The following is an 18,117-nucleotide window of genomic DNA, read 5'->3' on the forward strand; positions in this document are numbered from 1 at the left end:
TTGGACAGGCAGCATCCTCTGTTGGTGGATCTAATGGATGGGATGCTCCAGTCCCACCACAGCATATGGGGAGCAGTTGTCCTTAAGGCTCAGTGTTGTATTTGTACCCTTTGGTGACTTCAGGAGGTAAATAAGAGCTTGTTTTGGGGGCATTCATGCAGCCTGGGCAACTCAAGCAGGACTGGTGCTAAGCTGTACCAGTGCAATGTGTTCGTGCTGCATGTTGCACATCAGCTGTCAGATGTTCTTACAGACAGGGCTGAGGATGCTCTGGGCTGGGTGGTCTTAAGGAAATGCTTGTGGTAAGGATGGCACACAGTGATGGAGTGCTGGGAAGGGGTGTGGGGTGAGTAGTGTCCTCCAGGAGATGCCAGCCCAGACCCTGGGGCTGTGTCCAGCTGTAGGGCTGCAAGGCTGGGCAGGCTCTGGCAAAGGGAGAGATGTCTCTTCCTAATCCTGCAGGTAATTAATCTGTTCCTGGAAAAAACTTCCATCCCTGCATGGTTATAAACATGCTTCTGAGTCAGAGCTATCCACTCCCAATTTGAAATTTGGCCAGAGCAATGGAGACTTTCTCATTTGATCCTATTTCCCCCCCGCCCCGTGCACAGTTAAAGCCTTATTTTAAAAGATATATAATGAAATCACGATGCCTGGAGTCTCTTTCTAATGGGAGAACTGCCAAAGCAGAGGGATGTGACCCCCAGACGGGGCTGGGAGCAGCACGAGGTCAGCACGGTCAGCGGTGGGGTGGACTGGGGTTGGACTTGGGGATCTCGGAGGTCTTTGCCATCCGTAACGATTCTACGGTTCCACGCAACTTTCCTCCCGCAGCCCGACGCCGGGCGGAGCACCGCATGCTCGTATCGCATCGCTCTGCGGGCGGGGAGCGGCCAGCAGCCGCTAGATGGCAATGCCGGAGCGGAGCTTCGAGATCTCACCGCACGCTGCAGCCTGGGGGGCTCCGGCCTCTGCCTGGGGAATGGGCTGCCCGCACCTCCTGATGCTGATGTGAGGGTGAAAGCAGGGAGGAGGCTTGCATTTCGCTGTTGCCCTACAGCTGCGAGCCCTGCTCCTTCCCAACCCCATCACCCCGTTGCCCTGCGTTGGTTTTCTTTCGTTTGCAACTCAAGCCAGCCCAGCACAGAGCTGGCTCCCAGTCCCCGTGCCGTGTTGAATCATGTAGGCATCAGCCTTGCTTCTCCTTGACTCACAGATCCCAGCGTGCTGGGGTGAGGGTCAAGCCGAGAGCGGCAATAAACATCCTGGGAAGCGGAGCCTGCAGCTCTTGGCACTGCCAGGACTTTTTGCTTTCAATCTTCTCTTAAGGAGCTGCTTTCTCATAAATATCCCATCCTTTAGAACCATCTGAACAGGAGAGAGTCTCCCAGTTGGGTTTTCCTGTGCTCTGTTCTGCTGCAGCAAATACAGAGGAGAGTGGAGACCAAGGCCTGGATACAGGGTGTCCAGGTAAGGGGTGCAGCTGCTTGTGGGGCCAGGAGGAAAGCAGCGAGGTGCATATGGGCTGGGCAGTGCTGCTGGTGTCTGGCCATTCCCACTCCCACCCCTAGGTGCCAGCTGGAGGTGGGTGTTGGGGAATGCCTCATGGGGATGGGAGGATGCTTGGGAACCCAGGGTCACCCAGGTTGGAGTGATTAACCCTGAGCTTAATGAGCTGTGGCTGAGAGGTGGGATGAGCAGCACCGCTCCAGTGGCAGCGGGGAGATGGCAATTGGGAACGACTTGCAGATCCTCACCAGTTTGTGCATCCTGGGACTGTAATTAGGGTGGTTGGTGAATTAAAGCTCTGTGTGTTGGTAGGGGGGGGTGCCCACTGGGTGCTGTGCTGGTGACATTGCTGGGGGCTGGCTGACCCCCACAGGCACCCCCAACCTGTTACATGGCCTGTGGAGGAGAGCTGAGGATGGGTGCAGCAGATGGGTCTCCTGGTGTCTGACTGAGGTTGGGGCAGCCATCCTGTGGCCTTTGTGCTAAATGCTCCTCTCATTCTGCTGGAGAGGGTCTGATCCTTCCCCCCCAGCAATGCACTGTGGCAGCCTGGATCATAAAGCCAGCCCCATATTTGGAGGAGGGGATACCTATGGTGAGGTGCTGTGGGGCTGCACAGGGGGAGCGTCCCTTGTCACAGATGAGTTAATGACCTACCTGATTAAGGGTTTTATTTTATTTTGTTTTATTAAGACTTACCCTAAGTTGCCACATGGCAAACTTGTAGGACATGAACCAGGTGCCTGCTGCTCAGTGGTGTTGGGGGAAAAGCGTGGATGGGATGTGGGGCACTGCAGGGCTGTAGTGTGGGTGCTGATCCTGTGGACACAGGGGGTCCAAGGGCATGGAGAAGCCACAGACCCACTTGTGATGTTGTGCGCATTCCTTGGAGGATGCACGGTCGTAAGCGGTGAGGCTGGAGGCAAATGGATATGGGGTTATCAAATTCAGGTGGATATGGGGACGCCCCTCGACCCCAGGGGATGGGGTAGCTGGGGGGCAGCCCCAGTGCTTGTGCACCAATCCCACAGACAAGGGTGGGGGAAGCAGAGCCCCGGTGTCCCCCTACCTCCATCCCCACTCACCCGGGAGCCCCCGTGTGCCGAAAACCCCTTTGCGGGCGGGGAGTTCTCGGGGGGGGGGGGGGGGGGGGGGCTCCCGCGTCGCCTTTGTTCCCTGCAGACCCTCCCCTCGCCGCTGCCTTCCCTTTGCAGCAAGCAGCTCGTCGCTTGCCAAAAGAATGCACTGGATGGAGCGAGCGAGCGAGCCGGGCGTGCGTGCGCGTGTGTGCGCGCCCGCCCGTGTGTGTTGCAGCCGACTTCATTAAAGACAGCCAGCCCCGAGCTGCAGAGGCGCGGCAGCCTCGGGTTCCGCGGCCCCGTTCCTGCAGAAAGCCGACGTCCATCCCTCGGCGGCAGCCGGGCCTGCAGCGGGGCCGGGGGCTCCCGGGGGGGCTGCTGAAGATGGAGGCGGCGGGAGGAAGTTGGCCACTTGGCTTCAACTAGGCTGGATCGCGCTGCAACCTGTTCGCCGGCCTCCCCTGCGCTGCGCTGGGTGCTGTACCGAACGGTGGTGGGGTCGCGATGGGGCGGGTGGAAGGGCTCCAAGCTCCCTGGGTTGGGCTCGGGGGTCCCAAAGGTTTAGATTTGGGGGGAGGGGGAGAAAGGATGGGGCTGATATCCCCCCCGCTATGCCGCTCCCTCTCCACGATGCTCTCCCGGAGGGATGCGGGAGCGACGGGGATGAGCATCACCGGAGAGGAGGAGGAAGGAGCCCCGCAGCCCCCCCCCGTTTCCCCCTCCCGCTGCCTTGGCGGTGCCACTCGGCTCACCTGTGTGCTTTCTTGCAGGATGGCTCGCTTCGGGGAGGCGGTGGCTGGCAGGCTGGGCTCCGGGGATGGGGGCTCCGAGCAGAACCGCAGCCGGCAAGGAGCTGCTGCTCCGGCAGGAGGGTCTCCGGGAGCTTTCAAGCAAACCAAAGCGCAGCGAGCCCGGACTATGGCTCTGTACAACCCCATCCCTGTCCGGCAGAACTGCTTCACCGTCAACAGATCATTGTTCCTCTTTGGGGAAGATAACATAGTCAGGAAATACGCCAAGAAGCTCATCGACTGGCCATATCCTTTCTGCACCCCCTGCGAGCCCCCCCTTGCTCCCCGTGCCCGGATTTGCCTTGGTGGCTGCCCAGGACACGTGTGTGGCAGCAGCTGGCAGGTAAGCGCCTGCCTTCTGCTCTCCTTCGGCGTGCGGAGAGGGGTGCCCTGGCCCCGTCCCTGGGGATGCTCTGCTCACCCTGTTGCTGCTCCCCCCCCCCTCACTCCATCACACAGAGGGGGCAGGGCCCCCTTCCCGCCCTTCCACCCGCCCCCCCCCCTCCCCCACCCCCCAGCTGACCCCAGCCTCTTGAGGCTTTGGATCACCCCTGTGCTGTCCAGGGGCTCTCTGATCCATTTTGGCTTTAGGACGTGTGTGGCTGGTGGGGGTTCTACTTCCCTACCCAGAGCCCCCATCCTGCTGGGGACAGATCCCTGTGCAGCCTGGCATGCTGGGCACGAGCATGGCTGCCATCACCCTGCAGCTTCATCCCACCCTCTGGAAGTGGGATGCTCCCTCCCTGTGCTGCACAGAGGTTCTGACCCCCTTTGCCTGCCTCCTGCTGCAGCTCTCCAGGGATTACCCCAGGAATACACCAGACAGAGGGCATGAATCTCCCACTTCTTCCCCTGCTCCCCCGTCCTTTTGCACCCCCATGCATTTCTCTCCCCTTCCACCTTCCCTGCAGGTGCCCTGGGAACTGTGCTTGGTACCTCGCCCTGCTGCACGCCCCTCTCCATCACACCTCTGCTCAGCACCCCACTCCCCTCCCAAACCCACAAACTTCCCCGTGGCCATGCTTTGGCTCCAGGACCCTCCCTGTAGTGCTCTCTGCAGTGGTGATTATGTGCAGCTCTCGCCGTTGCTTCCTCTCCTTGCAACTTGTTGGGTAACTTGCTGGCTCCTTGGGTGTGAGATGGAGGTGTCCGGCAGATATAGGGTGACTCAGTGCAACAGGTGCCCTGGGGACACCCATGGGTCTACTACCCCACTCTAAGCCTTGCTGGGGGTATAACCCTGTGTATCGGTGCACTGCAACCTCTGGGTTCACCCCCAGGGCCTGTTGGGGGTCCAGCTGTGCCATAGGGGTGCAAGGCATGGTGGGATGGGGACAGCTTTGCCGAATCCCTGCTGTGCCATGCCCAGCCCAGCATTGGGTGCAGAGCATCAGCGAGGCAGCAGCTGCACTCAGAGCACTGCAGGGCGCTCGCTGGGCCGCCGGGTCTTGTTTTCCAGAATATGCCAAATTATTCATGTGCTTTCCCAGCATGATGTGGGAGGCCTCCCGCTGCTTGGCTGTTGCTCTGAGCGGGGCTATGGGCTGAGGTCCCATGCCAATGCCATGCTCACCCACCAGCTGGTGCACGGCCACCGTGCTGCAGCATCCCCACGGTGTTATTCCTCCCTAAGACTTGCACTGCAGGAAGCAGATGGGCTCGTTCATTGATTTATTTTAATTTTTTTCCCCCAAAAGAAAGGACACATCCTTAGGCGAGTGTGTGGAGTGGGAGCTGCCTCTTGGTTGCCGTGCCATACGTGGCTGCCATCTCTTTCCAGGAAATTCTCCCACCTCGGGGCTTGTTGTGTATTGAGCTTTTGAGGGCTTGGCTACAGGCAAAGCTTTTTGGTGATGAGTTTGTGCCCACTGAGCGATAGGCTGGAAAAGAGGGACCTTTGGATGTATATGCTGGGTCAAGTGGAATGACCTCTTGTAAGCCTTGCATGAGGCTGAGCTTCATTTGGTGGAGAGGACTCAGTGTCACCTCAACTTGTACTACACCACAATGCCCCAAATGTCATGCTAGCATCAGTGTAGCTTTGGGCTGTGCTAACCTTATAGCAAGGTCTCCTTGGGTGGAAGCAGTGTGGTTATGCTGTTGTCAGTGTCACTGGCCAAGAAAGTTGCTCTCCTCTTGAAACTGGTGCATCAGGGCCATGGGATGTGAGCACCTGGCTGTAGCCTGCAACCCAGTGTTGCACTTGAGAGTGCTAGGCTCATGGGTCGGAGGGGGCTGGGGTGGGGCAGGGGAGGGTGAAGGCTCTTCTTCACCCAGCTCCAGTTGACTAGGTAATAGGGCTAAAAATAACGGGTGATTCAGGCCTGGATATCTGCTGGGTAACTGTATAATTATAACCAGCAGCCTCTGCAGTTTGGCTTCCCAGTGTAAATAGGGATGATGCATGGAGGGGAAGGAGGAGAAACACAAGGAACAGGGCTCAGGATTTGGCTCCACGGGGAGAGCCTTCGCTGAGAGCTTTGCTACCTCTTCTGGAGCTGCTCTTTTTGGGTGCTGGTGCTCCAAACAGAAGGCAGCCTCTGGCTCGGCTGCAGGAACATCTCCTCTTCCCTTTGCTTCTCCTTTCCTCCTGAAACACAGCCCCGCTGCTCCCACTGATGGCCAGGTCTTGAGCCCTGATTTCATTTGTTCACTGCCTGGGAAGCTGCAATTCAGTTAGTGCACAAGATGGGCTGCAGCTCTGCTCTATCTGCTCCGTCCTTCATCCACTTAATCGCATTTGACACGATCCTTCTCCCTCCCCAGAAGGACCAGATGACATGGGGTGCTGCTGGCTCATCCCCAGCACGCCGTCCTCAAAGCCTCCCCTGCATCCCAGGTGACCTCCCTGTGCCCATGGCTTTCCACTGCAGCCGGTGACAGCTGTGTCACCGCATCCCAGTGCCCATTGCTGCCTCATCCCACGAGGGATCCATGCTTTGGTGCACCCCACATGGCAGTGATTTGGGATGAGTGGGTGTCCCCGGCTGGGCGGTGAGTGTCACCTGGGGACACCGCAGCCTCTTTGTCCCCTTTGCTCGCACCCTGCAGGAAGAGCATCACCACGCTGTGCTACCCAGGAGCATCTCCCCTCCATCACCTGAGGCTGCTTTCTGTGCCCTTCATTCATCGGATTTCTTAAAATGTTTTCTTTGGGGAGGGGCGAGTAGGTGTAATGGCAGGTCCATCTTTCTGACAGCCAGGGAAAGAGAGGCTGCCTGTCAGATGGTGAATTTAAACAGAGGCAGCTGTTGTCATGGTGACGCCAAGTTGCATCCTGTTGCCGTGGCAACCAAAGTTAAAAAACTGATGTTAAGGCAGGAGAATCACATGATGCGGTTCTTTTTTGTTTAAAAAAAAAAAAAAAAAAAAAAAGGGAGGGGGTGAAAAAAAAAAAAAAGAAAAAAGAGAGAGATTTGGTTTCCAGTTTTCAGGAGAGCACTTCTCCCTGGCGCTGCTTGCACGTGGTAGGCAGTGCCTGCGCCCACGTCGCTGCGGGCAGCTCTGCTCTGGATGGGGCTTGTGTCCTTGGGGACAAAGGCAGCAGGGCTAGGGAACCCGGTGCTGAATGAGGAGCAGTTGTGGTGCTTGCTCTGTTTGAGTGCCTCCTGCTGGGTGTGGAGCTGAGAGATGGGCACATGGGGCAGGAGAAGGTCTGTGTTGGTGTGTGGACAGTGGCTTGGGAGCAGCAAGGCAAAGCCCAGCGGTGTAGGAGGTGAAGATCCATCACATTCACACATAGGGAGCATGGAAATGCCTGCAGTGCAGCAGGTCCCAGGAGAGATGTGGGGATGGGTGGAGAATGGAGGCTGTAGGAGATGTTGGGGCTGAGCAAGGTGGAACCACTCCTGCCCTTTGGAGATGCCCAGGTGGCTTCCATCTTTTTCTTCTGCTCCTTCCACACCTTCCTACCTGAAAGCTGGGTGAGGCATGAGCACTAGGCTGCTGCTGGGCCAGGGGGTGAGGAGGGTTCCCTGCAGCTCCCACACCTCACTCAGGCCCAGGGATGGATTCATCCTTACGCTTGGTGAGGTCCAACCACCTGGTGAGGTCGCACTGCTGGGCTACCAGCATTGCAAATCCATTTTCTTGCTCTCCTCATGAGCAATATCTCCTGGGTGGGGAAGAGAGGCAAGTTTGGCATCTCCATTACCATTGCACGTCTGCCTTCACGATGATGGTTGTGGTGATGTTGTCTGGGGATACTGTAGCCTCAGGGACCCTTCTCCAACCTGGATGGGAATTGGGCTGCAAAGTGTGACTGGGGATTAGCAGACTTGCTAAGGAAACCAGTCAGTTGCTCAGGGGCGAGGGCATGGGGAAAGGAGATAAATCAATAAGAAAACCTATTTTTATCGGCTCCCTAATGATCTGCCCGGAGAAGCCAGACGAAGGAGGAGGAGAAGGCTGGAGAGAGATGGGTTTTTATTACCAGCCTCTCAGGGAGGCGAGCACTGTGCTGCGATATGGGGGGCTGGGAGGTTGGCAATTAGACACCTAATGAGAGAGGAAAGGCTCTGAGAGCAGCACCTGGCCCTGAGCTGGGAGGACACGTGGATGTGTGCGGATGAATATCCCCATCGTTTGGGCAGATGTTTCTGCAGTCCCCGGGGGGAGGCTTTTCTCACCTCACACCCCACAGTTAGTGTGGACCTTATCTTTAGAGTGGACCCCATAGTGTTGTGAGGTGGGAAAATGTGAGGTGTTTCCCCCATAGGTGAGGACACTGCAGGAGGGAGGAGGCAGCAGTGCTAAATGCCTTTGTTGAGGAGCTCAGGGTGCTCTTAAGGTCTGACCACGCTGTTGCCTGCCTTCTTATCTTGACATGTGCCCAGTGCAGCTGCCCCTCCAGTGTGCTGGCTCCTTGGAAGCTGTGCTAATTGCTCACACACTTTCAGGAAAATGAAATAACAGACACCAAATAGGCTGACGGCTTGTGGTTGAGTGCTGTGTCCTCTGTGTTAGCTGAAGTTTGTGGATAGGGAGCAGGGAAAGGAGGCAATAGAATCCTTGCTGGTAGGAAGCCTTGAGGGGAAAGTTTTCCAGCACTGGCTGAATGTGAGGAGATGCTCCGGATCTTCTGCGTGGAACCTGCATGCTGCAGAGATCTCTCCCGGTGTGTTTTTAACTTATCAACCATTAATTTCCCTGAGTGGCCTTTCAAATGTTTTGGATGAAGCCACTCTGGCTCGTATCCCTAAACACATCCCAGCTCCGGTGAGCCGGGCTGCCTGCCCCTGGCAGCTCTCCTGGACAGTGCCGTGACAGTAGTGATGTGGCCACAGGGTTTTGGCAAGGTGCTGGAGGTGTTTGGTGGTTGGTGGATGATCACTGCTGGAAACCACAAGGATTTGGTCTGGGTTCTTCCCTGCGGTGATTCTGCCCTTCCCTTCCTTTCTGATGGGTGGCCAAGCTGGGAGCTTCCATGGCAGGTGCTCAGCTTGGTGTCATGCCTGGCTCTACAGTGCACAACTCCAACAGTGCACAACCACAAATTCTCTCTCAGATGAAGCCCAGCCTGATCACAGCTACCCACCTCCACACTCGTGTGCATCCCCTGGGCACCCACCGCAGGCACCATCCCAACAGAGCTATAGGGGAAAATGGGGTAGCTACGGGGAGGCTTGGGGGGCTGGCAGCTCCGTTCTACTTCTCCTTGACTTCTCCCACTCCCTTTGAGTATATGATCCTGGCAACCATCATTGCCAACTGCATCGTGCTGGCCCTGGAGCAGCACCTCCCAGAGGACGACAAGACACCCATGTCACGGAGACTGGTGAGCATCCTTATCGGGGCCCCTTTCCCAACAGATGATTTCTGCTCATTTTGGGGTGGTGGGTCAGGAGGGAACTCCAACAGCCTTTGTGATGGGTGGGTCCAGAAAGGTTTAAAAGCCCTAAAAAGTGGCACTGAAGTAAGTTGCAGCTCTGCATTTCTGACCTCCAAATTGATGATGTCTGAGGAAGGGCTGGGGAAGCTCCTAGATGAGGAAGGTGGGATGGGACATGGAATGGGGTGCAGAGCAGCAAGGTGAAGCTGCTCTGTTACGAGATGCTTGGTGATGTGTGCCCTGTGCCCTCTCACTGTGCCCCTGATTGCTCTCTGCAGGAGAAAACGGAGCCATACTTCATTGGGATTTTCTGCTTTGAGGCTGGGATTAAGATCGTGGCTCTGGGCTTTGTTTTCCACAAGGGCTCATACCTGCGCAATGGCTGGAACGTCATGGACTTCATCGTGGTCCTCAGTGGGTGAGTCAGGGGGCATTGGAGCGCAGGCACAGGGCTTGTCCTGGTGGCGACACCGAACTCCAGGACATGGTGCAGCCATGTTTTGCCATTTTGTGGTGCTGTTTTTCTACCAAATTGAGGGAAGGGAGGATGGATTCCCATAATGGGATGTAGTTCCCTGTCAAACTCCCTGTGCCTGAAGGCATCGCGTCCAGCTTTTCTCAGCTGGTGGCCTGGTCATGGAGTGAGGTGGGTGTTGGACAGGTGTTAGTTAGACCCAGGGTCCTGGTGGGGCTGTAGCTCCAGGTGACACTGGCTCAGCACTTGGGATCCGTGCTGGGGGTGGCAGTGTATGAACTGTGCCAGGTGCTGGTTGTCACTGCTTGTGTCACCTGCTGGGATTGTGGCCCAGATTCAAGTCTTGCTTCAGATATGATGAGCTGTGCTGGTGACACAAAAAAAAAAAAAAAAGAGCAGATATTGTTTGTTGGGTTTGCACTCACTGATGGTGGCTTGAGCAGAAGCGGCTCAGGGAAAATGAGGCATGGGAACCTCAGGTATCTGGGGTCCTTGGAGAGCTGTTGGCTGCAGTCCCATCTCCTGGTATGCAAGCTCCTGCACAGTGGCACCACGTGGGATGTGGCACCGGTTTGTTGGAGGAAGGTGGACACTGAGCCTGGTGCTTGGGACGTGGTGATGGGCGTTGTGTGCCCGCAGTGGCATGGCATGGCATGTGTCAGGGGTGTGCTTGTTGGAGATGTCCTGGTTGGAAGGATTGGTTGTCCTGGTGGCATCTCTAGGGTGATGCAGGGACTGGGGAATGAGCCCAGGCTGGCTGGAAATGCCCATGGGCTGCCGGCTGGCCTGAGCACTCTTTGGGGCTCAGCCAAGGGGAAATGCCATGTTTGAGCTGGGAGCTCCACTGTGAGCCTCTCCGGCGGATTGGGGTGAGCCGGCTGCAGCCCAGCCTGTGCTGAGTCAGCGCTCAGCAATTACTCACCCGCTGGCATCGCCAGCTCCTGCCTGCACTGGGCCCAGTGCCAATGGACCAAACGGCCGTGCAAGGCTGCTGCTGTGCCCACACGTGCCGTCCCCCAGCAGGCGTATGGGGCACGGAGAGTCAGCTTCACCACTTTGTCCTCTTACGTCCTGCTTTTTGCTCAGGCAGATGGAAACCCCTCCCAGAATCGCCTGTGCAGCTCTCGCTTGGAGAGGTGTGCGTGTGACAGTGACAGCTTGCCTCCCTGCAAGATAAACCAGTGCGTGCGTTGGGTGTTCTGAGTTATCGGTGGCTTTCTGCAGCGAGCGATGCCGGGCTGCAAAGCGGCTCGCAGGCAACCGTGGGAGGGGCACGTGCTGTGATGGGCGGGTGGCAACGTTGGAGTGCTGCACCGGGCCTTGTGAGCGCCTCTGCAGACTAAAACTTGATGGATAGGTCTGGCCAGATGTCTTTGGGATGCGCGGAGATGCCTGGGGTGCAGGGGGTGTTGTGAGTGTCCTCAGGATGCGCTGAGTGATTTGGGATGGTGATGCAACACAGAGGGCGTCCGTGGGAGTGGTGTGCATCCCAGTGGACCAACATCGCTGTCCCTGTGCAGATGACATTGGGTGCTCTTTCTTTTAGCATTAATTTAGCTTTGTAAATCAGAGAGGTGCTTTATGCAGGTGGCACTGTGGCCCGGGCACTGTGTTGGGGTGTCTGTGGGCAGCAGGCACAAATTAGCCTAACGAGGGGCTGATAACATGAGTGGCCTCCTGGGACCAATGAGGGAGCAGATGGCACCAGTGCAGGTTCAACTGGTGTTTGCTTCTTATGTCAATAAACCCAGATTTCTCATCTCTGTGGAAATCAACGCCCACCCCAAACTCCCTAATGCTAAAGCTTCCACTGGGGAACTAATAGGCACATTTGTAAACCCACTCCATTTGTAACCTATGGCTTCTAAATCATCATAGCTGCCTGAAAAACAGCCCGTTCTCCCCCAGCCAAATATATTTTTCTCAGAAAACATGCATAAGGTACCTTCATGCATTGTGGAGCAGAACTGAGATAGAGATGGCACGTGTTACCCTGGGGATGCTCACCTCGTATGCTCTGAAGCTGGGCTTGGAACCTGCTTGGTGCAGTGTGTCCTGGTCCTGAAGTGGACCGTGGTCAGTTCTTTACATGCAGCCCTGGGAGGGAGAGGTTGGAGCTAGATGAACTGGTGATGGAGCATCACCTCCCTGCACATGGACTGGTTCTGCTGTTAGTGTAAGGAATAAAAAACTATGATCAAAATGCAGCCTGGAACAGACTGGAAGGAGCCCTAACGCCACAAGAATGGGCTAGCAGAATGGCTTAGATGTCATCTGTCTGCACAGGGAATGGGATTTCGGGCTGCTCGCCTTGGTCATCTTCCCTTTTTCCTTTAGTCTTAGCCAGTCTCCAGCACAGTGATTCCCCATCTCCCGTCCCCAGCTCTTCCCTTCCAGGACAATTAGTAAAGTGTTTGGTCTTTCGTTTGGATGAATAATTGATTCCTGAGCTCTGTGAATGATTCATGGGCCATATGCCATGGCAACAGGACGTGCCTTCCACCGGCACCTTGCACAAAGGGCAGACTGCAAGCATCAGGGATGTGTTAGAGCCGGAGGGCTTTGGGGGGGCCCTGTGTAGGCAGAGCTGTGCTATGGGTTTGGGAACACGGGCATCCCCCATTTTGTTGCAGGGCCAGCTGAGGAACCCTAGTGTTCACCCTAACGCTCCCATCGCTTTCAGCTCAGGGTTTCCTGGAGCAAAGCACTGTTTGGTGCCATCTGAGATGGGACCTGCGGCTCTGCAGCCTCACAATCCACTTGTGTCGTGGCCCCAAAACCTAGAAAGAGTGTGGAAAAAAAGGACAGAGGCTTTCAGGTTGCACAGCATCCCCAGGGCTGGGCTGCTGAGTGCATCTGTCTGGGTGTAACCGGTGCTAATCACAGCAATCTCTGCAGAGGAGGGGTTGGTTCACCAGCCAGAAAGGGGAAGAATGGGGTAAATCCATCAGGTCCCTTCCTGTGAGCTGTTTGACCAGTCTATTAATTATGCACTCGTCTCCCTCATAGAGTCAGGTGGCGGTTCAGGCCTTGAGGGGCCTTTCCACTTAATTATAAATATTAATTTGTGTGCCAGCCAGCACCCTGCCTGGCCCAGATTCGGAGCTGGGATTTGTCTGGCTGCACCGGTGGCTCCCTCATCCCCTTGCTGGGACAGCTTTCTGCCACCTCACCCCTGCGTGGGACCTTTGGGGGATGCTGAATCCAAATATTTTGAGAGGTCAGCATTTGCTTGGGCTCCCTGCTAGAAAGCATGGCCCGGTGGTCCCCAGTGCTGAGGTTCATGCTAGGGTGATGATGCAGAGCCGGGTGCATCAGAATGGTTTTATGGGAGTGTGACCACGGGACGTGACTTGTGCCATACCCAATGCACATCACATTGATCACCACTGAGCTTGGAGATGGTTTCCCCACTGCTGCACAGTGCCTCAGGGTCTCATCTCTTGCTGCAGGGGCTGCAGATAAATAAAACAAAATAACTGCCCAGGTTGCAAACACAAAGCATCGGATTTTCTTTTCTAATATATATTTTTTTTCTCCAAAGTGTGTTTTTGTCTGCTGCTGATTGCTCACTATTCAATTATACTTTGCGGATTAGCATATATTTCCCACCCTGCCTCCTCTCTCATTTGCATTCTTCCAATAGATCCTCTCTGCTCCTTTCTCCACCTGAAGTCTCTCTTCTCCCTTTTATTCCGAAGAAGCAGAGCTCGCCCCTTTGCCTAGGTGACCTATAAAAACGCCTTCACTTTTTTTTTCCTTTTTTTCTCTGGTACATATGATGAAAAGCATGAGATCATTGGGATTTTTATAGCCCAATCTGGCAGCTTTTTTCAGATAACTTGGATGGTGAGATGTAATTTTAGTTTGGGTCCTTGCCTAAAAATAAAGAATAATTATTAGTACATCAGACGTGGATATTGTAAGTGTTGGAGAGGGCTTGAATTGTTCTGCAGATAGCAGATCTGCAGTCCTGCACAAACACTGAACTCCATCCCATCCTCAAGGGGGTTTTCAGTGTGTGCCAATGTGCTTGTTGTTGCTGCTGCCCAACCCTGGGGTGATGCTCCCCGGCAGGCTTGGTGATGCCGTGGTTTTCTCCCTTGCTTTTTTTGCCTTTTGGCTTCTAACTCTTGCTTCCAATTTCACTTCGGTTTATTGTAGGTGATGAAGCTTTTAAAGTTCTGGTGGCAGTTTTAAAAAGGGAAAGAAAGGCTGCAAAACCAGCGTGGCACGGGCTTCCCTGTGTGGTTTCAGAGCCAGGTCTGAGCAATTTGGCCTGGGGAGGTGAGCAGCAAGTGGTGAAAGCAAAGTGGAGCAGAAGTGGGTCACACTGTGCCATGTGGGTCATGCCACCAAAAAGGCTCATGTAAGGGTTAACGAGCAATTAACAGATGTTGAGTGAGGCATCCAGAGCAGGAGGTTTTGGGTATACAGGAGAAGCTATCAAGGAGAGGCGATGTCTTTTATTACAGACTGAAGGGCTTGGAGAAAGCAGACAGAAACCAGGCTCGCGTGCCTGCACGCTTGCTTGCTTTTTCCAGCACCTCAAATGATCTAAATTTAGTCCCATGCTGCTGAGACCCTGCTCTAGGCTGCGTGGATGCCCTGGGATGCTGAGCAGGAAGGATGCACAGACACCTTCGGTCAAAAGAAGCATCAGCAGTGGCACTGCTGTGCTTGGTGATTTTTCTGACCCACCCTCTCCGTGACACAGCTCATGATGTCCCTTGTCCCCCCATGAGGACAAGGAGCACGTCACCTTGCCACAGAGGAGTCCCATTCTTAGCAGCTAATTTGGAGCGTGGTGGAGGCTCGCCCTGAAATTGCGTGAACCTTGCCTGGAGGCTCCTCACCAATGCTCCTGAGCCTTTCAGATGAATCTGGGTTAGCAGAGGACTTTGCAGCCTGGGTGCTTGGCTCCTCACTGGGTCTGCTTCCAGAGAGCTGGGGTGTCTGACCACTGCTGGGAGCAGGGAGATGCTTGGTGCTGTATGCCACCAAAGGTGTGAGAGCTGGTCCCCATGGGGATGCACCATGGATGAGCAGGTTGGTGCACTGGGGCTGTAGGTGATGTCAGAGTGATGCTGGGACAGGTTTGCTGCCCATCCCTTCTGCAAGCAGCCTGGTAAACCAGCAAGGAGGAAGAGGAGGGTTGGGAAGCGGGCGGTACCAACCTGCTTACATTGTGGTGCCGGGTATCCTAGGAAACCAAGCTACCTTTTGGGGGGGCTGGGACCTACGTACCTCGGGGAGCACGGCAGGGAACTTGTGCTAATTGCTCTGTGTGCCAGAGAGCCGCTCTGACCTGCAATTAGATGAATTAGTGGAACAATGACCCAATTTCCCTCAGTTTTTTGGATTGCTGCAAACATCCCTGAGGTTGCTGCCACCCTCTGTCCCCCTCTCCTCCCTATCCCTGGTTCCACCATGCAGCCCTCGTCCTCCTCTTCCTCACTCAGCCCATGTGGGACAGGCCAGCAGACCTGGTGACACGCTCTGTGCTCTCAGTGTCACCAGTTCCCCCACTCCCCTCTCACTATGGGCACCTTGGGCACTGCCAGACTCGCAGTGTACTGGCTCCCCTCTGTCCCAGTTTGTTTTCCCGAGATCAGCTTGAGAAATCTTTGTGTTTTAAAAGCAAATACTGTAGTCCTTCCTGTGCTTTCCAAGGGCATCAAATTTTCATTACTGTATATTTTTTGAATGCGTGCAAGGCTCTCGGCTCATTCCCTAAGGAAACACCACATGTTGAAGGAGTTGATGCAGCTGATGGCTCCACATGAGCTTAGGGTCAAGACTCGGCCATGGGCCCCGTCTTCTGAAGCCTGATGGCACGTGGGCTTAGGGGAGGTGTCAAGAGTACCCACACCGGGCCCTGCTGGTGGGGACTGCTTCATTGGATGGAAACCAGGTTCTCAGCACCCAGCCCTGCACTATGGGGCTGTAACCATGCTCTCGTCATGTCTGTCTGCAGCATCCTTGCCACCGCTGGAACACACTTCAACACGCACGTGGACCTGCGCACCCTGCGGGCTGTGCGTGTGCTCAGGCCTCTGAAGCTCGTCTCGGGCATTCCCAGTAAGTTGGGTGCTCCCAGTTCTCCTCTTCTTCCTATCTTCCTCACGTTGCAAGGAGACCTCGTGCCACCTTGGTGACGTGCTGTGGAAATTAGAGGGGAGGAAAAGCTCCCTGGTGGCGCTTCCTCTCCTTCAACCCAAATGCAAAGGGTGCATCCTGCTGTAGGGCTCAGCTCCATGACCAGAAGGTAGTGGGTGGATCCTTCCAGGGGATATTTCTTTCTTTTTTGTCAAGATTTCCTCTGCAGGAATGGAGATAAATAAAGAAACCAGGCTGCTACTGTGGCTGAGCTTCCCTCCCCTCCCTGGGCACCCAACATGTGGTGTATGGGATTTGTAGCTCAGGCAGCATGAGAGGCATGGTGCGTGCATGCTGGATGGTGGGGATTAGTCCAGAAGATGTCTGTATGGTGCTGGGGAGCTTCCCCTGCCCTACTGGCTGTTGGCATGATGGGAATTGGGGTGCTTTTCTTGGGATATTGTGTTAGGAGGTGATGGATGCACCAGGAGCTGTCCCACTGCCTACAGGGTGCATGTATCCTGGGTAGGGGCTGCTGAGCTGAACTCACTCTTTTCTCTTCCAGGCCTTCAGATTGTGCTGAAATCCATCATGAAGGCCATGGTGCCTCTCCTCCAGATCGGCTTGCTGCTCTTTTTTGCTATTCTCATGTTTGCCATCATCGGCCTGGAGTTTTACAGTGGGAAACTGCACCGAGCCTGCTACACAAACAATTCAGGTGAGGGAGGCACCCTGCATCCTGGCTTGGGCACCATGCTCTGCCATCTGTATGCTGATTCCTTGACCACCAGGGCCTGTGACCTGCATTTTGCATTATACACTGCGGGCATCCCTCAGTTGTGTGCAGTTGCGTCCCCCTATTGCCCATCTGCCTCCAGGTTCTCCCCATCTCTCACTCCCATTCCATTGGGTATGTTGTGTGCTCGCAGGTGAGCTGGAGGAGCTGGACCCTCCCCACCCCTGCGGGGTGCAGGGTTGTCCGCCGGGCTATGAGTGCCGAGAGTGGATCGGTCCCAATGATGGGATCACGCAGTTCGACAACATCCTCTTCGCTGTGCTGACCGTCTTCCAGTGCATCACCATGGAAGGGTGGACCACAGTTCTGTACAATGTAAGTCAGGGGCTTTTTGGTACAGCTGGGTGTGGGGATATGGGGGTTCTAGAGGTGGCATTTACTTGGACTGGAAATTTTTTGAGATCCTGACTGGTGGAGACTGAGCTCTTGAAATAGCTGTAGATGTCCCCGTTCGTTGCAGGGGAGTTGGACCACGTAACCTTGAAGGGTCCTTTCTAATTGAAGTGATTTTGTGATTCTATGAGATGGGATCGGCGCATCCCATTTGGGGAGGAAGTGGGAAATAAAGGGACATGTGCTACATGTTCTACTGGTCCAAGGGGTCATTCCATCCCCGGCTCTGGGCAGTGACACTGAGCAGAACATGAAGCAGGAAGAGAGGTGCATGGTTGCATCTTTGTGGGCGATGGGTTTCAGTTCATGGACTGGAAGCAGCCGTGCCAGTTCTGTTCCCAGCCTAATTTCAGCATCGCCTCCGGCGTCATTGCACCAGGAATGTTTTTATACACTGGTTCCCATAACGCCTGGAGATTTACAGAGTGGCATTGCTCTGCAGGAGGCAGATTGGATGGATCGCAATGGAGAAACGTTCTCCAATATTTGCTTTGCTGTAAGCAGGAAGGCTGTTTTGTAAGCTGGATGAAGGCTGTGCGCTGCCAGCGTTAGGGACCCTGTTTGTTTTGGTGATGTTGGGGGTTCTGATTGGCATCCGTGAGGCAGATGGACCACCAAAACCTGGACTGGGGGAGCGGTCTTGGCCAGGGCTTCACCTACAAGGGGTGATGACTTCAAGCTATGTCAGGGGAGGGTCTGGTTGGATGATAGGAAACATTTCTTCTCTGAAAAGTGGTGATGTACTGGCACAGGCTGCCCAGGGAGGTGGTGGGGTCACCATCCCTGGAGGTGTTTGGGAACCATAGAGATGTGGCACTGAGGGACGTGGGCAGTGGGCATGGTGGGGAGGGGTTGATGGTTGGACTTGGAGATCTTAGTGGTCTTTTCCAGCCTTAGTGGTTCTATCATTCTATGATAATTCTTGCCCAGAGGTTCTGTTCCTCCTCATCCTAAAGGAGCTATTGGTGTCTTCATCTTGCTGCTTTGTTGGGGAACTGGGCAGAACTGAACGACTTAGGAAATCAAAATACAAGAGCATTTCTGGTACATCAGTGGGCTTAGAGACTTAACCATAGTGCATATTGGCAGGATAAATGTGTACAGCATGAAAAGGGATTTTCCCCTGCACAACTGCCTTTGGGATG

At 55.1% G+C, this 18,117-nt stretch overlaps 1 protein-coding gene across 3 annotated transcripts in view; it reads left to right on the forward strand.

The window, feature by feature from the left end:
• The first annotated feature begins 3,359 nt into the window (after positions 1–3,359).
• The window catches only part of CACNA1E (calcium voltage-gated channel subunit alpha1 E), a 65,971-nt gene continuing 51,213 nt past the window's right edge, over positions 3,360–18,117 (forward strand). For all 3 annotated transcript variants that reach the window (XM_042819737.1, XM_042819738.1, XM_042819739.1), the window contains exons 1-6: positions 3,360–3,625; positions 9,050–9,155; positions 9,488–9,627; positions 15,662–15,765; positions 16,349–16,501; positions 16,713–16,894. In XM_042819737.1, coding sequence (XP_042675671.1) covers positions 3,360–3,625; positions 9,050–9,155; positions 9,488–9,627; positions 15,662–15,765; positions 16,349–16,501; positions 16,713–16,894 — 951 coding nt within the window. The remainder of the gene's footprint in view (positions 3,626–9,049; positions 9,156–9,487; positions 9,628–15,661; positions 15,766–16,348; positions 16,502–16,712; positions 16,895–18,117) is intronic.

Source organism: Centrocercus urophasianus, unplaced genomic scaffold (genome assembly GCF_019232065.1).
Source record: "Centrocercus urophasianus isolate 14NV4802_14NV808 unplaced genomic scaffold, USGS_Curo_1.0 seq_18, whole genome shotgun sequence".
Taxonomy (NCBI): Eukaryota; Metazoa; Chordata; class Aves; order Galliformes; family Phasianidae; genus Centrocercus; species Centrocercus urophasianus.